This window comes from Myotis lucifugus, unplaced genomic scaffold, assembly GCF_000147115.1.
Source record: "Myotis lucifugus unplaced genomic scaffold, Myoluc2.0 scaffold_42, whole genome shotgun sequence".
Lineage (NCBI taxonomy): Eukaryota > Metazoa > Chordata > Mammalia > Chiroptera > Vespertilionidae > Myotis > Myotis lucifugus.
Window position 1 is genome coordinate 4,372,869 of NW_005871090.1, and position 19,888 is coordinate 4,392,756.

The 19,888-nt window shown below is 36.2% G+C and overlaps 1 protein-coding gene across 1 annotated transcript in view; it reads left to right on the forward strand.

Moving 5' to 3' along the window:
• The window catches only part of MACROD2 (MACRO domain containing 2), a 1,891,634-nt gene that overhangs the window by 47,118 nt on the left and 1,824,628 nt on the right, over positions 1 to 19,888 (forward strand). The window contains exon 3 of the mRNA XM_023753208.1: positions 17,014 to 17,121. Coding sequence (XP_023608976.1) covers positions 17,014 to 17,121 — 108 coding nt within the window. The remainder of the gene's footprint in view (positions 1 to 17,013; positions 17,122 to 19,888) is intronic.

Here is a 19,888-nt window from a genome sequence, read left to right on the forward strand (position 1 = left end):
ATATATATTTTTTTCAGAGAGGAAGGGAGAGGGAGAGAGAGATGGAAACATCAGTGATGAGAGAGAATCATTGAGCGGCTGCCTCCTGCATGCCCCCTACTGGGGTTTGAGCCCGCAACCTGGGCATGTGCCCTTGACTGGAATCAAACCCAGGACCCTTCAGTCCACAGGCCGACACTATATCCACTGAGCCAAACTGGCTAGGGTTGGATGTTAATTCTTATACCTCCATTTATCAGACTGTGCATAGGGCAAGTTATCTGTCCAGAGTTGTCCTGAGGAGTGAATGAGAATTTCTTTTTAAGGCATCCGACACAGTAGAGAGTAGGCATTTGTCATGTGCCAACTCACTTTTACAACCCTCTTCTCCCCATCCTCACGGACTAAGGTAGAGGCCAGTTCTCTTCCCCCCACCACCCCAAACTTCTCTTTTGTTGAAGCATCTCAGTTGTAATTTCCTATTCACTTGTCTGTGCTATGTGATCTCTGCAGGCCCAGAGATCCTGTTGGCTTGTGAAGTTTGTATTTAGTATTTAGCACATACTCCACTATGTACAGGATCCTCATTAGATAATTTGTTGAATGACTAAATGAATACCACTTCTTAGTAGGAATCCTAGAGTGTGTTACAGAAGTTTCTCTGATATTATGCAGGTTGCAAATGGATAATACATGCTATAAGTAGATTTTTTCCCTGGCCTTTCATAGAGGTATGAATAGAGGTATTTATTTGGTAATTTTTGCAAACAGTTGTACATAGTAATTTCTTTTTTTTTTTTTTAAATGTATTTTATTGATTTTTTACAGAGAGGAAGGGAGAGGGATAGAGAGCCGGAAACATCAATGAGAGAGAAACATCGATCAGCTGCCTCCTGCACAACCCCCACTGGGGATGTGCCCGCAACCAAGGTACGTGCCCTTGACCGGAATCGAACCCGGGACCCTTGAGTCCGCAGGCCGACGCTCTATCCACTGAGCCAAACCGGTTCTGGCCATAGTAATTTCTTATAACATTTGATCTCTTCCATATCTAATTAAACTCTATTTATTATTACTAATTTTATGTCTTATGTTTTCTCTTTTTAAATATGGAATTAGATTAGAGGTATGTGTATTTTGGTATTTTTGAGGCTTGGGATTATTTTGAATTCTTCCATTTTTCTATTCTCTAAAAATTATATAATCTTATCATATTTCCTCTTCTAGGTTTTTCTAATGATTTAATGCTCCCATTAATTTTTGTGTGAAAATTACTTATAAAGACCAACTGAAGGACTTATATGCATGCATATAAGATTAACCAATGGACACAAGACACGGGGCGGGGGGGGCGGGGGGTAGGGGTCGGGGGAATGTCAAGGGGGGGAAAAAGGAGACATATGTAATACTATTTGTAATACTTTAAGAAATAAAAATTATTATTAAAAAAAAAAATAAATAAATACTTAGCACATAAAAAAAAAAAAAAAAAAAAAAAAAAGTGAAAATTACTTATAAATTTGCTTCTAATCATATCTTTGATCAAGTCCAATATGGTTTGATACACACTGGTTTTGTTATTTCTAAGTGATGAATAAATCCAGCTGTCACTTCCTTCTTGACCTAAGAGTTATTTAGGTGGATATTTTAAAATTATGAACTGTGTGTTTAAAATATTAATTTCTAGTTTTATTATAATGTGATCAGAGAATAGGCACTTGTACTTTCTATTTTTTGAGATTTTGTTCACAGGATAAATATGAGATCAATATTTAAAGTGTTCCCTAGGCACCAAGAAAGAAGGTGAATTCCTAGTAGGGTTTACAGTTCTTTATATTTATTGGATTTATTATATACATTCAGATACCTTTTATATTTTGACTGCTTAGTTGTCATATTCTTATGAGAATTATATTAAAGTTTGCATTACTGTTATGTTTGTCATTTTTCTCATTGTTTCCAACATGTTTTATTGCTTTGTTATTTGATGCATCAAGTTTGTGATTGATATTTTCATAGTGGTTTTACTTTTCAACAATTAAAAATAATATTTTAAATAAAATGTTGCTGGTCCTTTGGATACTCAAATGGGTGGGGAGGGGAGAAAGGAAGAAACTTGATCTCTACTTCCCACCATGCACATTTGACTGAAGATCTAAGTGTGAAAAGTAAAATAATGAAGCCTCTAGAGCAGGGGTGGGCAAACTTTTTGACTCGAGGGCCACAATGGGTTCTTAAAGTGGACCGGAGGGCCGGAACAAAAACATGGATGGAGTGTTTGTGTGAACTAATATAAATTCAAAGTAAACATCATTACATAAAAGGGTACGGTCTTTTTTTTTTTTTTTTTAGTTTTATTCATTTCAAACGGGCCGGATCCGGCCCGCGGGCCGTAGTTTGCCCACGGCTGCTCTAGAGGATAAAATTAGATAATATCTTTATTATCTTAAGGTAGGAAAATATTTCTTAAATAGGACACAAAACTTAAGAACATAAAGGGAATGATTCATAAACTAACAAAATTGAGTTGACAAGTTAAGTTGGACAAGGTAAGAACTTTTCTTATCAAAGATACTGATAAAATATAAAAAGTAAACCAAAGGACAAGAGAACATACTTGTACCTATACCTGACAAAAGGTTTGTATCCATATTGGGTAAAGAAATCCTATAAATCAATGTGAAAAAGACAACCTATTAGAAAAATGGGAGAGACTTGAATAGGCATTTCACAAAGATGATACTCAGATGGCTAATAAATATATGAAAAACTGCTCAACTTGTTATTTACCAGGGAAATGCTAATTAAAACTGTAAGGAGATGCTGTTACAACACTCACTAGAATGGCTAATACTAAAAAAGATTGACAATTCCAAGTGTCAGAATGTGGATAGCATTGAAACTCTCTGCTGCCTGGAGTATAAATTGGGAAAATTGCAAATTCTGGCAGCATCTACTAAAGCTCTCTGTACTCAGATATATAGGATGGGGCAAAAGTAGATTTACAGTTTTTCATAAGGAAAATAATAATACAAGAATAAATGGAGTTTTGCATACTCACAACTATAAACCTACTTTTGCCCTACACATAGTTTCTATATATCCCAGCACTTTCAATAGGAATTTAGGCAGATAGTCAGTAAAAGATAAATACAGTCATGTTCAGAGAAGTATTATTTGTATGAATACTTTATATGTTGGAAATTAACCCCTTATCTCATATATTATTAGAAAATATGTTCTCCCATACAGTGGGTTCCCTTTTCATTTTGATGTTGGTTTCTTTTGCTGTGCAGAAGCTTCTTATTTTGCAGAGGACCTAAATAGATACTTCTTCAAAGAGGACATACAAATGGCCAAAAGACATATGAAAAAATGCTCAATGTCACTAATCATCAGAGAGATGCAATTTAAAACAACAGTGAGCTACCACCTCACACCTGCCAGAATGGCTCCCATCACTAAATGACAAACAAGTGCTGGCAAGGATGTAGTGAAAAAAGTATCCTAATACACTACTGGAAATGTACTAGGTACAAGAATGCAGATCGGTACAGCCACTATGGAAAACAGTGTGGAGTTTCCTTAAAAAAATTAAAAAATGGAACTGCCATTTGACCCAGTGATCCCATTTCAAGGAATATATCCTAAGAAGCCTGGAACACCAATCAGAAAGAATATATGCACCCCTATTTTCAATATCTAAGTTCTGGAAACAACCCACATGACCATCAGTAGATGAATGGATAAAAAAGTTGTGGTACATGTACACAATGGAATACTATGCAGGTGTAAAAGAGGAAGACCTCTTACCCTTTGAGACAGCATGGAGGAACCTGGAGAGTATTATGTTAAGTGACCTAAGCCAGTCAGAGAAAGACAAGTATCACGTGATCTCACTTATATGTGGAATCTAATGAACAAAATAAACTGACAGACAAAATGGATTCAGAGATATGGAAGCATGCAACAGACTGAGGATCCTCAGAGGGAGGGGCAGGGGAAGAGATCAACCAAAGAACCTATATACATATATGCATAACCCATGGACACAGACAATAGTGGGGTGAAGACCTGGGGAGGAGGTAAGAATAGGAAGGAGGAAGGTCAATGGGGAAAAAAGGGACATCTGTAATACTTTCAATAAGTTTTTTTTTAAACAGCAGTATTATTTGTGTTAGCTAAAATCTGGAAATAATTTTCATCAGCAGTAAAATGGTATAATCAATCCAATATTGGACAGTAATAAGTAGAGCAATGAAAATGCACAAATTACAGCCTCATATAACAACAAAAATTACACAAAAAATAATGTTCATGAAAAGAAACCAGGCATGAAAGAATATATATTGTTTATGATTTCAAATACATAAGATTTAAAAGCAGTGAAGACTAACCTAGGGCTGACACTTCCAGTACAGGTTGATGGTTGTGCAAATGTGTATATGATTTTATATATCTGTGCTGAAGGATTAGGTTAAGAGGGTGATGACCCAGAGTTTCAGGGTATTTATTTCCTTCAGTACTCTAGAATTGCAGATTTCATAATTTTCCTTAAATTTTGAACATTTATGACCTCAAAAATAATGATCATGTGTATAGTTATGGAATTTATCATTGTCAGCATCTGAAGCATAGCTAGTAGTTAAATCTCCTTCCAGGTTTGTGACAACATGGAGAAGCTCAGAAACACACTGTGAGTCAGAAAGCTAATAGCTTTTCCTTTCTCTGAATGTTATGCATAGTTTTTAAAAGTCTATTTAACCAGTTTGGCTAAGTGGATAGAGCTTCAGCCTATGGACTGAAGGGTCCCAGGTTAGATTCCAGTTAAGGGCACATGATCAGGTTGCAGGCTCGATTCCGAGTGTGGAATAGGGTGGGGTATGCAGGAGGCAGCCAATTGGTGATTCTCTCTCATCATTGATGTTTCTATCTCTCCCTCTCTCTTCCTCTCTGAAATCAATAAAAATATATTAATAAAATAAAATAAGAAAAAATACCTGTTTAAAAAAATCACACACAGTCTATTGGGTTTCCAATATTATTTTAAAAATTGTGTCGATGATTTTATATATAAAATTAGAGCCTGGTGCACGAATTTGTGTACGGGTGGGGTCCCTTGGCCTGGCTGGCGATTGGGGGTGATTGGGACCAATCGGGGCTGTCTCGCCCAGTCCCAATCAGGCCGATCAGGGCAGCTGACCAGGGGGAGGGACCGTGGGAGGATGGCTGGCTGGAGGGAGCGACCACAGGAGGTTGGCGAGCCACGGGAGGTTGGCTGTGTGAGCGCACTGACCATCAAGGGGCAACTCCTGCATTGAGCATCTGCCCCCTGATGGTCAGTGTGCATCATAGCTACTGGTTGGTCGTCTGGTCGACTGGTCATAATGGTCGCTTAGGCTTTTATATATATAGATAATCATTTAGAGCAGTGGTTCTCCAACTTTAATGTGCTCAAGAATCACCTTAAAGCTTGTGAAAAAGATGGCTTCAGTCCTATCCCCAGAAATTTTGCCTTGTTTTTCGGAACACATTTTGTGAATCTACCTTGAAGACTAAAGAATAAAAAAGTAGAAGTTTTGGAAGTTAGTGATTTGTGAAGTAGGAAATTAAAATATATCCAAGTCATTACCATTTTTGCTTAGAAACTTAACAAGCTTTCTTGTTATTGTTCACTAAAGTATTTAAAGTGATTAGCCTTGCTTTTGAAAATATTATTGTGTTAGGTTTCTATTTTTATTCTATCCCTTCAGTTTTCCTTTCCTTCTAGTAAATGTTTCAGTATCTAGTGTGTCAGTCATTGTGCTAGGATTCTGGAAGGACTCAAATGTGCAAAAGACATCAATCTAGCCTTGGCAGTCTCATTTCAGAGACTGAAAATCATAAAGTAATCGATAATGTATAATGTATTAAATGACAAAGTCATTTGGAGTAGTGGAGAAGAATTCATGAAACCTGGCATTTATAGTAGCTCTTAACAGGGAGTAGGAGTTTGTCAAGGGGATGAAAGGGAATGGCATTTGGGTTAGTGAGAACAATGTTAGCAAAGACATAGAAGCATTAAAAAGGCTGGTGTGATTAGAGTGCAGAGTGATGGGGGAGTTGTGGAAAATTAGGTTGGTAAAATAGATTAGGGCAAGAGATATTATATTTTGATTTCAATTTATTTTAATGTTTAACTTAATACACCAGGGAAGTTGTAGTGAGTGTCAAGAGAGCAAATTAATTTGGGATATTTTAAGAGTAGACTTGGTTATATATATAACCAAGTCTACTCTTAAGTTAGAGGACTTAGGACAGCCGTGGGCAAACTACGGCCCGCGGGCCAGATCCGGCCCATTTGAAATGAATAAAACTAAAAAAAAAAAAGACCGTACCCTTTTATGTAATGATGTTTACTTTGAATTTATATTAGTTCACACAAACACTCCATCCATGCTTTTGTTCTGGCCCTCCGGTCCAGTTTAAGAACCCATTGTGGCCCTCGAGTCAAAAAGTTTGCCCACCCCTGACTTAGGATAACTAACTGGAAGAGGTAATGACTGCAGAATCTAAGAAATCTAACTTCTAAAATTCTCAACCATCCTATATAGTAAAAGCCTAATATGCTAAGTGTCTGGTTGTCCAGTCGTCCATTCAACCAATCAAAGTGTAATATGCTAATGATATGCTGAGGCCACTCAACCGCTCGCTATGATGTGCACTGACCACCAGGGGGCAGACAGTCGACCAGTCGCTATGATGTGCACTGACCACCAGGGGACAGATGACGAGTAGGTTAGCTTGCTACTGAGGTCTGGCCAATCGGGACTGAGTGGGACGGGCTGGACACGCCCTGGAGCCCTCCGGCAGTCCCTACTCGGCTGGCCAACCTCCCACGTCCCTCCCCAGCCCCAATCGTGCACTGGTGGGGTCCCTCAGCCTGGCCTGCTCCCTCTCGCAATCCAGGACCCCTCAGGGGATATTGGAGAGCCAGTTTCAGCCCGATCCTGTACGCCAGGCAGGGGGACCTCACTCTAGTGTATGGATAAACAGGGAACTTCTAATCCAAATGGCCTTTCAGGTCTTATCTTTTTTTTGGTGTATTTTTTTTACAGCTTTATTGAGGTATAATTAACAAATAAAATTGTAAGATATTTCAAGTGTACAACATGGTGACATAGGTACATACTGTAAAAGGATTCCCTCCGTTACCTTATTCTTTCTGAAGTCACCAAGTATATGAGCACTTCCTCTCTCTTCTCTCACAGCCTAAAGCCATGTGTGTTTTTGTTTTCCTCTCACCCATATGCAAACAAAGCAGTGTGATCTTGTAGTCTGCATCAAAAGCGTGTGTATGACTTGGAAATTCTCTTTTAGGAGTTGAAAATAAAGAAATAATTAGAAGATTAATATATAAATAAAGATATTCAGATTATGTTATTTTTAACAAAAATGGGAATGATGTAAGTGCTCTCACAAAGAAATTGATTAGATAAATTGGTACATCTATTTGTTCAATGGCAAGTTAAGGAAAGGTTGGGCTGTTGTAACGGAGACCTATCAATGATTTCATGGTTGAATGAAGATTGAACTTTATTTCTTACTTTACAGTGGAATTTTCTGGTCAGCTGGACATTCTACTCCATGAGGTCAATTCTTTTTATCTTATTTCTTCACCATCTCTTGGGGCATTATGGTCTAAGTCCGCTTGTAGGCACATCCATATTTTGGCTTTATTGAAACTGTGATTGCTAAGGTCACCAGTGATGACATAATTGTTATATCTAATGAGATGTTTTCAGTCCTCTATTACTTGTCTGTGACATTTGACAGTGCTGGTAACATGTTTATTAAACTTCCTCCTTCATAGGCCTCTGTTGCTTTCTCTCTTGTCTCTTTATTCTTCGTGTCTCTTTCATGTTCTTTCTCTTTGTTTTACCTATAAAGGTTGGTGTTCTCCAGTGTTCTGTTTTCGCTCATTTTCATTTCATGTCTACCCATGATGATTTCAGCCAGGGCCATTACATATGATGATGTCTCCCACATCTGCATTTCTAGCCTGAAAACCTTTCTTTTGAGCACCAAGACTTGTACATACAGCACCTTTACTTAAATATTTTGCAGGAAGTTTAAATCTAAGATATCCAAGATGGACTTATCTTCCCTACTAAATTGGCTCTTCCATGCATTGCCTCTCATAGCCACCAAGTGAGAAACCAGGAAGTCAACCTCAGCAATTTCCTATCTTTCCTCCTCCAGTGAGACCCCTAACACTTTATTAAATATTCCTCTTGAATATTTTTGCTGGTGCATGCCCTTTCCTGTATTTCCCTGGTCTTAGTTCAAACCAAAACTATTTTAAGAGTTTCTTTGGGGATCTATGTTTCTGTTTGGGCTCCCTTCCAATTCTGCTTATTGATTAAATAGGTCACTGTTTTTGTTTTTTTTCCCCTACTGGTATTTAGCAGCTGTGTGTTTAAATTATGTAACATCTGGCATAGTGTCAAATGCAGTTCAGTTGTTAATAACAAAATTATACAAATGATAATACATTAAATGAAAAGAGCTTTTGAATACAGACAAACCAGGATTAGTAATTATATTAATTAATTATTACCATAATATTCAAAGAATCCTAAGAGAAAATGAAATACTTATTACTTTTGTGAAAATTCTGTTATATTGTCAATAATTATTATAGCCTTAAAAGTCATGGTTTCAAAACAATGTGGGTGTTGGTCACTTCATCTTAATTAAGATTCAGTTAACAGTTTGTTTCTCCTTATGTATCTTCATGTTACCAGAGTGTTAATGTATGTTTGGTTGAATTTTCTTTTGTTGTTACTATAGCATTGTATTGTATTTCTACCTCATAGAGTAGATCAGTATTTCTGAAGTGGCTTATCTATGCTTAAAAAGAAGTGAAATAGTAGCAATAGTAACTTAAATGCCAGAACTCAGAATAAATGTAAATAATAGAGTCCCAGTGTAAATAGAGGATGGATTTGGACTCATGATTTTGCATAAAAAAGAGAAAATGCACATATAAGATACATGATTAATATCTGCAGATTTTATTTTATTATATGGTCTTCTAATCCCTGGTGTGTGTTATGTTAGGAAACTTTGTCAACTAGTAGCAGAAAACTGCTGAGGCCTTTGCAATATTTTCAAAGCATGATAACCATTCTGATAAACCAATTACATTTTTTTCTAAGGCAAACCAAGTAATGATTCTTTTATGGGTGTGAAATTGCATTATGCAACTAAAGGACAGATAGAACCTAAACAATGGATCCCTCATTTAGAATTGGACTCTTTGAAATAAAAATAGGTAAATGAGAGCCTGCATAGTTTGTTGTTAAGAGCATGGGCTGCCTGGGTTCAAATCCCAGGCCTGTACTTAACTGCTGTGTATACTTGGTCAGACCACTTGATTTCTGTATGCCTCAGCTTCCTTATCTACATAGAGGGAATACTAGTAATATGTACCACATAGATTTGTTATGAGGATTATAGAAGCTAATATTTGTGAGCATTAGAACAGCACCTAGCACATAGTTTGTGCTATACAAGTATTAGTTAAATATATAAACCCAAACTAAAAAATGTATATTAGAGGGAATGCTTTTATAAAGATGAGATTATGACTCATACAAATATAAAATGAACACTTAACAATTTTATTCAACTCTGATTCAAAGGAGAATTTAAAGAACCACACATTTACAGGCAGTAAGAAACTCTGAAATGAAATTTACAAATAAATGTAAATTGCCCACAGGACAATATCAGTTCCATTAAGGGGAACATAATTTATTTGCATTTATGTGGACAAGAATTGTTTTCATTATTATTTGTTTTCTACAATTTATGGAAATGTAAAATAGCTCATAGAAAATGAAAGGTAGAGATTATGCTGATGGGTAAGATAGACAGGATGCCCACTAATCTTTTTCCCTCCATATCTTTCACAATTTTTCTGACGTGCCAAACTATTAAAAATAATTATAAAATCAATGCAAAATTAATAATTTGTTATGCTCAGAGTATGAAGTAGAACGGAATAATTATTTTTTAAATACCACTTTTGAATGTCACATATTAAAAAAACACATAACACTTTAGTCAGATTTCTCTAAGCCCTTCCATTGTGAGACCTGTATAGCCCAGTTTTAGTAAGAATTCTGTTAAGTAAATTTAGGGAGAATTTTTTATGCTGGCTATCTGATCATCTTCTATATCTGATCTTAGAAGTCTTCCTCATCACTCTTGACTGATTGGGGATTCATTGTTTAGTTGAACTCCTGAGGCAGCACTCTGGATGACAGTCAGTGGAAGCATAGTAGAGAAAGATTTTTAAATAAGATTCTAAGTATAGGATAAAAATCATATGATCTATATCAATAAATGAAGAAAAGGCATCTGACAAAATTCAGCATCCATTTTTGATAAAAACTTTTAGCAAAGTGGGAATAGAGGGGTTGTACCTCAACATAATAAGGGCCATATATGACAAGCCTCCAGCCACCATCATAAACTTAACGAAGGAGGTAAAAGACTTGTACTCAGAAAACTACAGGACATTAAAAAAAGAAATAGAGGAAGATACAAACATATGGAAGAATATACCATGTTCATAGATGGGAGGAATTAACATCATTAAATGTCCAAACTACCCAAAGCAATCACTGGATTCAATGCAATCCATATTAAAATAACATTGGCATATTCCACAGATCTAGAACAAATATTCTAAAAATTTATATTGAACCAAAAAAAGACCACTAATAGCTGCAGCAATTTTGAGAAAGAAGAACAAAGTTGGAGGGATCACAAAACCAGATTTGTAATGAATGGTATTGGTGTAAGAACAGGCACATAGATCAATGGAACAGAACAGAGAACCAAAAAATTGACCCAAGCTATACAATCAATTAATATTTGACAAAGGAAACAAGAACATGCAATGGAGTAATGACAGTCTCTTCAATAAATGGTGTTGGGAAAATTGGACAGGTACATGCAAAAAAAATGAAACTAGACCACCAGCTTACACCATACACAAGAAATAAACTCAAAGTGGATAAAAGACTTAAATGTAAGTTATGACACCATAAAAATCCCAGAAAAAAACATAGGCAGCAAAATCTCAGACATCTCTCATAGCAATATGTTTTCCTAGGGCAAGGAAAACAAAGGAAAAAATAAACAAATGGGACTACATCAAAATATAGAAAGCTTCTACACAGCAAAAGAAATCATCAACAAAATGAAAAGGGATCCCACTGTATGGGAACATATTTGCTAATGATACATCTCATAAGGAGTTACTTTCCAAAATATATAAAGAATTCATACAAATTAACAAAAGAAGACAAACAATCCAATTTAAAAAGTGAGTAAAGGACCTAAATAGACACTTCTCCAAAGAGGACATACAGATCGCCAAGAAACACATGAAAAAATGCTCAAAGTAACTTATCATCAGAGAGATGCAAATCAAAATAACAATGAGGAATCACTTCACACCTGTCAGAATGGCTACCATCAACAAATCAACAAATGACAAGTGCTGGCAAGGATGTGGAGAAAAGAGAACCATAGTACACTATTGGTGGGATGCAGACTGGTGCAACCACTATGGAAAACAGTATGGAATTTCCTCAAAAATTAAAAATGGGACTGCCATTTTACCCAGAGATTATTCCACTTGTAGGAATTTATTCTAAGAATCCCAAACACCAGTCAGAAAGAATATATGCACCCTTATGCTCATAGCAGCACTATTTACAATAGCTAATATTTGGAAGCAGCCCAAGTATCCATTAGTAGATGAGTGGACAAAAAAGCTGTGACACATTTACATCATGAAATACTATGCAGAAGGATCTGTTACCCTTTGAGACAGCATGGAAGGACCTGGAGAGTACTATGCTAAGCAAAATAAGCCAGTCAAAGAAAGATAAGTATCACATGATCTCACTCAGATGTGGAATCTAATGAACAAAATAAACTGTAGAACAAAATAGATCCAAAGACATAGAAGCATGGATCAGACTGTCAAATCTCAGAGGGAAGGGAGGGGTGGGTGGATGGATGGGAAGAGATCAACCAAAGAACTTGTATGTATATATGCATAACCCACTGACACAGACAATAGAGTGGTGGAGGCCTGGGATGGGAGGCAGGGGTGGACTATAAGGGGTCAATGGGAGGAAAAAGGGGACATATGTAAAACTTCCAACAATAAAAATTTAAAGAAATTCAAACATAAAAAGAATTGTGTAACCAAGGCTTTAACTGGAAAGTCATACTTCAGAATGGTGTACAGAATCAGATATTATCAGAGAGTTTTGAGGAACTAAGGTTGACTTTATAGAGCTAATGCTTACACAGCCCCTTTGGAAATAACAGCCGTGTACTTGGTTTACAGGGTTCCCAGCCTTGTGGCTAAGTAAGGCAGGTTACTTTCTGGCAAGCCTAGGAACTATAGGATATTTTTGGAAATGTGAGGATAGAGGAATTCACCCAAATTATAGGTATTGCAGACTCTAGTTCTTGGCTTGGCTTCCTAGTCTTGAGAAGTTTGGTTTCCTAGTCTTGAGAAGTTTTAAAAAGTCTAACCTGAGATTCTTTATTAAAAGTTCCAGGAAAGCAAACTCAAAGGAACTGAGTGGTCAATTACCATTCTTGTTGCACTTATGTAAATAATCAGGCCAGACTTAATGAGACAACTTATTTTTTGAACAAGAATAAAAATGGGGAGGTGACTCTAGAGACACTTTTTATGTTTCAGTGGAAAACTAATGTGTACCTCTGTGGCTTATCAAATTCAAGCCCTATTTATTGTCTTGAACATTTTGTCAAGTCTAGTTTCCTCCAATATTTGGCTGCAACTGTTGAAATGTTTTGAGTTTTTCTTCCCTCCTTCTGCTTTGGCGTCACCGAGAACTAAAACTGCCCCTGTCCTGAAGCCCTGCAAGCGGAAGCTGGAGGACCTGATATAGACCTCAAAGAAGTCATCACAACACATCATGTGTGGTCGATCCTCATGCCTGCTGTTGTGTGGGCCCTTCAGAAAATTCACTGGAACACCTGATGCCGTCACCAAGAACGTTCAAACTGCAAAATATGGTTCTAGCCCAACATGAAGAAATCTTCTCAACTGTCTGCCCTCTGGACTCATAAACTGGGTTTATAAAGGCAGCTCCATCCATTAATCTTTATTTTTCTTTTTATTTTCATAGACATTATCCTCACTAAATGCATGACTGCTCACATCACCCTAGCCAATATCATCTACTGCCAAGTCTCAATTGCTGGTTCAGTTGGTCCTTAATGAACAAAAGACAACCTAATGAAAAATGGACTTACATTGATCAAAGGAAAGGGGAATGTCTCTTTTTTCCTTGAATGAGAGGAGAGACTGACAAAGACTCTCTAACTAAACTTTAGTGAGGTTTCACTAAGCTCTTTTCTCAACTTGGCCCCATCCTTGCCAGATTTGCATAGCACAGTTTTAGCAAGAATCCTGCCTAATCAGTTTAGAGAAAATTCCCTACCCTTTATATCTAATCACCCTCAATATCTAATTAAAATTCCACACCTCTGCCCCTATTCCCCAGGTTATATCTGATCACCCTGGCCTGTCTGTAGTAAGAGCCATAAGTCTTTTTAACCACAATTTCCCTCCATCCCCAGTGTTTCCTCTTAGTAATTTTCCTTCCATTGATTCCCACTTCGTTCCTTGGCTATAAAACCCCATTTGTTCTTTCTGTGTTTGCTATTGAGCCCTGTTCTATACTGAGGTCTCTTTTCTTCTATTGCAGCCATTTCTGAATAAAAGTTGTTTTTACTATTTTACTCTCTATCTCTCTCTGGTTTTTTTAAAAAATATAATCAATAGTATACAATCCGGAAGAACAATTACTATCATAAGTGCGCACTGACAGATATTTCAACTTGCAGTTAGATAAATCCAGTAATATACAAAATGTGAATTGGTGCTTTGTGCACATATAGAATACCCATGAGGGAGTGATACTTGACAGTGTTCTGTCTTATGTATTAATGAAAACCCAGGATATAGATTGGATCAGTGCTGATGGAACACAGTTGTGTGAAAAAGAAGTGCATTGCTGTTCAAATAAAATAAGTGGCCTCTAGTGGTAATTTACATTGTTGTAGTTACAGAAAATAGTTGGTGGTCAAAACTATGCCATTTGGTTTTGGTTTATTGTTGATCAGGAAATGCTGATAATTAATATTAATATTATTAATTGTAGTTTTTGAGTACATTTCTGCCTTTTGATAGACCATGTGAGGAATTGGGCAGCAAATATAAGTCTGGATAGGAGGAAAAAAGATGCTCATGAGAGAGAGATAAAAATATTTATGTTGCTGATCATTCTAATAAGATCAGTTTGAATAACTTACTTGACTGACCTGCGAGAGCAGTATATTTATTCAATATATTCAACTGCTTGAACCTTTATTTAGGCTCAAAATATTCCATTTTTTTAAGTTTGCAGATGAGAAATTAGGATTTCTTTTAAGAAAACTGGACTGTGGTACAAATGGTTTAAACTTCGATACTTTCCAATACCATTATTTAAATTTTGCAGAAAGAAATACATGGTTTATTGTCACATTAAAAGTCACATTACTCTATATGCAATATTACATACATATGCTTCATGAAAAAAGTGAAGAAATACTTTTCAGAACTAAATGCAACTAGGAACCCTGGCCAGGCAGCTCAGTTGGTTAGAATGTCATCCTGATAGGCCAAGGTCTCGGGTTCGATCCCCAGTCAGCGTGATACCATTGTAATTAGCTAGTTATTAATAATTGGAAAGGAACAAAAGGGAGGCCAGACTTTATAAACATGGCCATCTGGGCAGCTTCACCAGGAAGCTACAATTTCACACTCCCTAGGGAAGCACCAGTCCATTCCCTGGAGATCACTGGGGAAGGGGAAAGTTGGACACTTGCTCAGTAAAGTTGGGGTGATATAGGGAAGGTGCCTCTTAGTCTAACCTGGGACAGAAATCATTGGCCAGAGGGGCTGGGGCCATTGCAAGCCTCCCAAAATTTGGGAATATATAATCCCGCAGACAAAGGAGCTCTCTCTCTTGGCTCTTGGCTCTCTGTTCATCTGGCTTTGCTCCTGCCCATGTTCCCCTCAAAAGCCATCTGGTCCTGTGGATCCCACATGCAATGGACTGATGGACTATAGCTAGGAACACAAACTAAGCTAGCCTGATGCTGGATTAGGCTGTGAAGACATGGAATGGAAACTCTGGACAACGGCTTTAATCCTAGCTCTGCTGAAAGCAAAATGAGACTTTTTCTTTGGTGGGACAGAGTGAAATAGAACCTTGGAAACTAAGGGGTTTGATTGCAAAGAAATAAAGCTTTTTACAATACTTTCTTCTCCTGTATGAATCTCAGAAAATTCTTTTTCTCATGACATCCAAGAAGCCCACTTCCAGCAACAGCAGATGGAGACACAGAGAGCTCCCCACCAATGACACATACAAAATTCCCCCATGAATGCATTAAAAAGTAGAATAACAAATCAATGTTTCTATTTCTCTCTCTGTCTCTGTCTCTTCTTCCCTCCCCTTCCTCTCTCTCTCTTAAAAAAAGCAACTGGAGGATGGATTAGGAATCCTTAACTCTTTCACCCAAGTTTAAACAATTAACCTTTCACTTTCATTTGTGATATGCTTTTCAATTTAATGCCTGATGGAATTCCGAACCTGTCTTCACTGAAAGGTCTTTAAGTGTCTAGATTCAAATAGTCCAAATACCCAGAAATTTATGTCAAAGCCACCAAGTATTTGTTGTCATTCAACAATCTTTAATTGGAAACAGGTCTTTCTAATTCGGTAAAAGTAGTAAGAATCGAAATTGATTGGATGTGGAATTCAAGGTCTTCTGGCTCAAAGTCTTTGTCTTTGGGCCAGTCATTGGCAGCTGGGTAAGAGCACAAAAAGTCCAATCTCTTTCACTGATAGGGAATAGTAACAACAACAACAATAATAAATATATTGATACTTGATTGAAAACAATTTTTACTTTGGTTATTGGGGCCCAAAGACAATTCAAGTGACATAACCTGTCACCTCTAATCACTCAGATACCTCAAATTGTATGCTCATCTGAGAGAATCATAGTGAATTAATAGCATTATCATCCCCATTGAAAGATTTGCACAAATCATGAATATTTTAAAAAATTGGAGTCCATAAATCAGTTTTTAGAGAGATATCTTAAAAAGCATAACATTTTATTGTATTTTAATTTCATATAGCTTTGTTTAATGTCTTAATATTACTATTTGTTTAAAAGAAAATGCAGGCTATATTATTTCTCTAAAACATTTTAAAATGTCAGTTTTAGAATGTAATTTTTTACTTTTAATTATACTACCTTGCTGGCTGTTGTGTGTAGGACAGAGCTATTTCTCTTTTAAATCTAGCAGTGTCTTCTAGAGTCAAAGGTTCATATAATTTAAGAAATGAGTAGTTTTACACATTCAAATATACTTAATCCATTTCATTCTAAGGGATAGCTTGTTAGTTAGGAGTAGCAAAGAGCTGAATCTAAATGTTTTTTTCTGAGTAAATATTATTTTCAATAATGTCTTTTAGGTAACTGAACAAAGTAGAAATAAGCTCATTCATTGTGAAAATTTGTTTTGTCTTGGTATTTGTGCATATTTTTCTTATCTCCTTGTGAAACTGGTGCTACATAATTTTATTTCAAAATTGACATTTTAATAACAATGATAAACATTTATTTTTGGTTGACCAATATAACATGCCTACATGTATTGAGTGCTTCTTATATACATGATACTGCATTTGTATTTAGGAATACACAATATGTGGAAAATAAAGCACACCCCAGATAACTTACACATTTATTTCCACTTGTCTAATATATTAGAGTGTGACTCATATTGGCTTTTGTATCAAAATTATATTTATTAAATTGATTAAGAATATTACTATTAATATATATATTTCTTTTTTATTACAGAAGAAAATACTCAGGAAACGTCACAGGTGAAGAAAAATTTGAGTGAAAAAGTTTCTCTCTATAGAGGTGACATCACATTGCTAGAGGTAGATGCTATAGTCAATGCGGGTGAGTAGTTGATTTTTCTTTGATGTATTTGTTATACAAGTATTTCTTATTTAAAATATATTTTTATAAACTGGAATATTAGTATTATAGAAAAAGATATCATTCCTGGTATAGAAATGTCATATGTATTTTTCTGCTTCAGGATTTATTTTTGTGTATGTGCCACAGTTAATGTGCTGACTCTAAATAGTAGAGAAGAGGATACTGGAACAATGGAAAGGTGACAGATTTTACAGAAAATTCTTTGGAAAGAAATTTAGCAGCTGTATTACTGCTGGTTTTATGCTTGAGGTAACAATTGGCCAACATAAAAACAAGTTTCCTAAGCTTTATTTTTTTTTAAAAAAAGAATAGGTTATAAAGAGATGATTGAATTATACTATACAAAAATAAAATGTAAAGAAGTTTTTTCTGTGATTTCCAAACCTCAGTTATTTGGTTTCAACTTTTCATATTAGCTATGAATTATTTATTTTAACTATTTTAATAATCAATTATCTAAGTCATTTTCTTGTTTGAACACTGAAAAATAACAGTGTTATACTAGTATATGGTGGTCTGGATCTCCTATGTATTTTACTATGTGGCTATATATCAAGAAATATGTAATAGTTGTGATTCCTTAAAATTAAATGTTGGCTGTATTTAAAAAGATGATTTCAATAAGAGAAGAGGACTATTGCAAAAAGAGAAGGGTGAGTATTGCAATAGGAAGAACCACTTCAACTATGAGATCTATAAACACCTCAAAGATCAAGCAAAATAGGGCTTTTTTTTTTCAGAGAAGAATGAATAGGCTAAAAAGAATTGGGTGTGGAGCAAGGGGGTGAATGAGTGGCATGATCAGACAGTGGATCAGGGAATATTTTTCCCTGAGGTCAACTGATTCTTGAGAGGGGTCATCAAGGAGGGGCTGTTAACCATCCATTTTCAAGAATGGGTCAAAACTCAGAGGCTTGGAAGAAGGACTAAACTTGACTAAAATTTGATCAAGTCCAGGCATTGACCAACCAGAATGGTTGATGAGGACAAATAGTTCAGCTAATCATTAAAGAATGGAAATTTGTAGGGTCTATGCCAGTGATGGCGAAACTTTTGAGCTCAGAGTGTCAGCATTTTGAAAAACCTTAACTCTGGTGCCGTGTCACATATAGAAATTTGTTGATATTTGCAACCATAGTAAAACAAAGACTTATATTTTTGATATTTATTTTATATATTTAAATGCCATTTAACAAAGAAAAATCAACCAAAAAAATGAGTTTGCATGTCACCTCTGACACGCGTGTCATAGGTTCGCCATCACTGGCTATGCCTTGGTTTTGTCATAGGTTACAAGGGGTTGTCCATGAGTTTTATCTAAGTTACATGAGGAAGAGGTGGGGGGGAGGTCAATTTCTTGAATGTTCCTGTTTTCCAGGGGTACAGGATTGAGGTAAAGTTCAAGTTTGTCTTAAGGTTCTCTCTGATGATGATTAAATTCACACAGGATAGTAGGAACATGCCTTGATAGGTAAATAAAAGGGTGTCATGAAGAACTCTAACATTGTTCATCATAAGCATGGTTCTGGCAGCTTAGCAGGAAGTCTGGAAGCCTAGCCAGCTTGTTCTTCCCTCAGAATTGGCTGTCAGTCACTTTGTACTGTATCTGCTTTGCCATGATTAGAGCTCAGGTTTTCGCTTTCTCTTCTTCTGACACCTCTGTACTTCCTTTCTCATCTGTTGCCTCTCTAAAGAGAGAGGATCTTCTTGGTGATTTATGAGTCACTTCTTTTGGATAGAATTCCATCTTCAGATTACCTTGCAGGCTACATGTCTCCCTTCTATCTAGTCTCTATAGACTGTTCATTCGTTGTCTGGGTACCAAGATGCCTTTCTCTGATCTGGGGGGCCTCTGGAGGAGACAGGCCCTTGCAAGGTCTCATAAACTCTTCTTCAGTACAGAGGTTTAATCAGATATCACTGTAGTTATTAAGTTGTCAGTGATTTATTATGCTAATTAATTCTGTAAATGTGGGCTTTAATTTAAAAATATTTATGTTTATTTTTATTTTTCAAAAACTTATTGTGGTGACATTGGTTAGTAAGATTATATAGGTTTCCCCTCAGCTGGATGGCTCAGTTGGTTGGAGCATCATTCTTTACACCAAAAAGGTTGTGGGTGTGATTCCTGGTCAGGGCACACACCTAGGTTGTGCGTTTGATCCCCATGGGGCTGCGTATTAGAGGCAACCAATTGATGTTTCTCTCTCTCTCTCTTTCTCTTTCTCTCCCCTTTCCTCTCTCTCTAAAAATTAATAAACATATCCTTGAGTGAGGATTAAAAAAATATTATATAGGCATCAAGTATACATTTCTATGGTACATCATCTGCATATTGTGTTTAACACCCAAAATCTTTTTCTGTTACCATATATTTGATTCCCTTTACCCTTTAACATTCATCCCCTTCCCTCTTGTAACCACCATGCTGTTGTCTGTGTCTAAGCGTTTTTGTTTGTTTTTCTTGTTTGTTCATTTGTTGCTTTCAGTTTCATATCCCACATAAGAGTAAAATCATATGGTTCTTGACTTTTTCTGTCTGACTTATTTCTTTGTTTTCCTTTTTATTGAATTTATTGGGGGTGACACTAGTTAACAAAATTATACAGTTTCAGTTGCACAATTCTACATCATCTGTACACTGTATTGTATGTTTACCACCCCAAATTAAGTCTCTGTCCATAACCATTTTCTGTCTGACTTATTTCGCTTAGTATGATAGTCT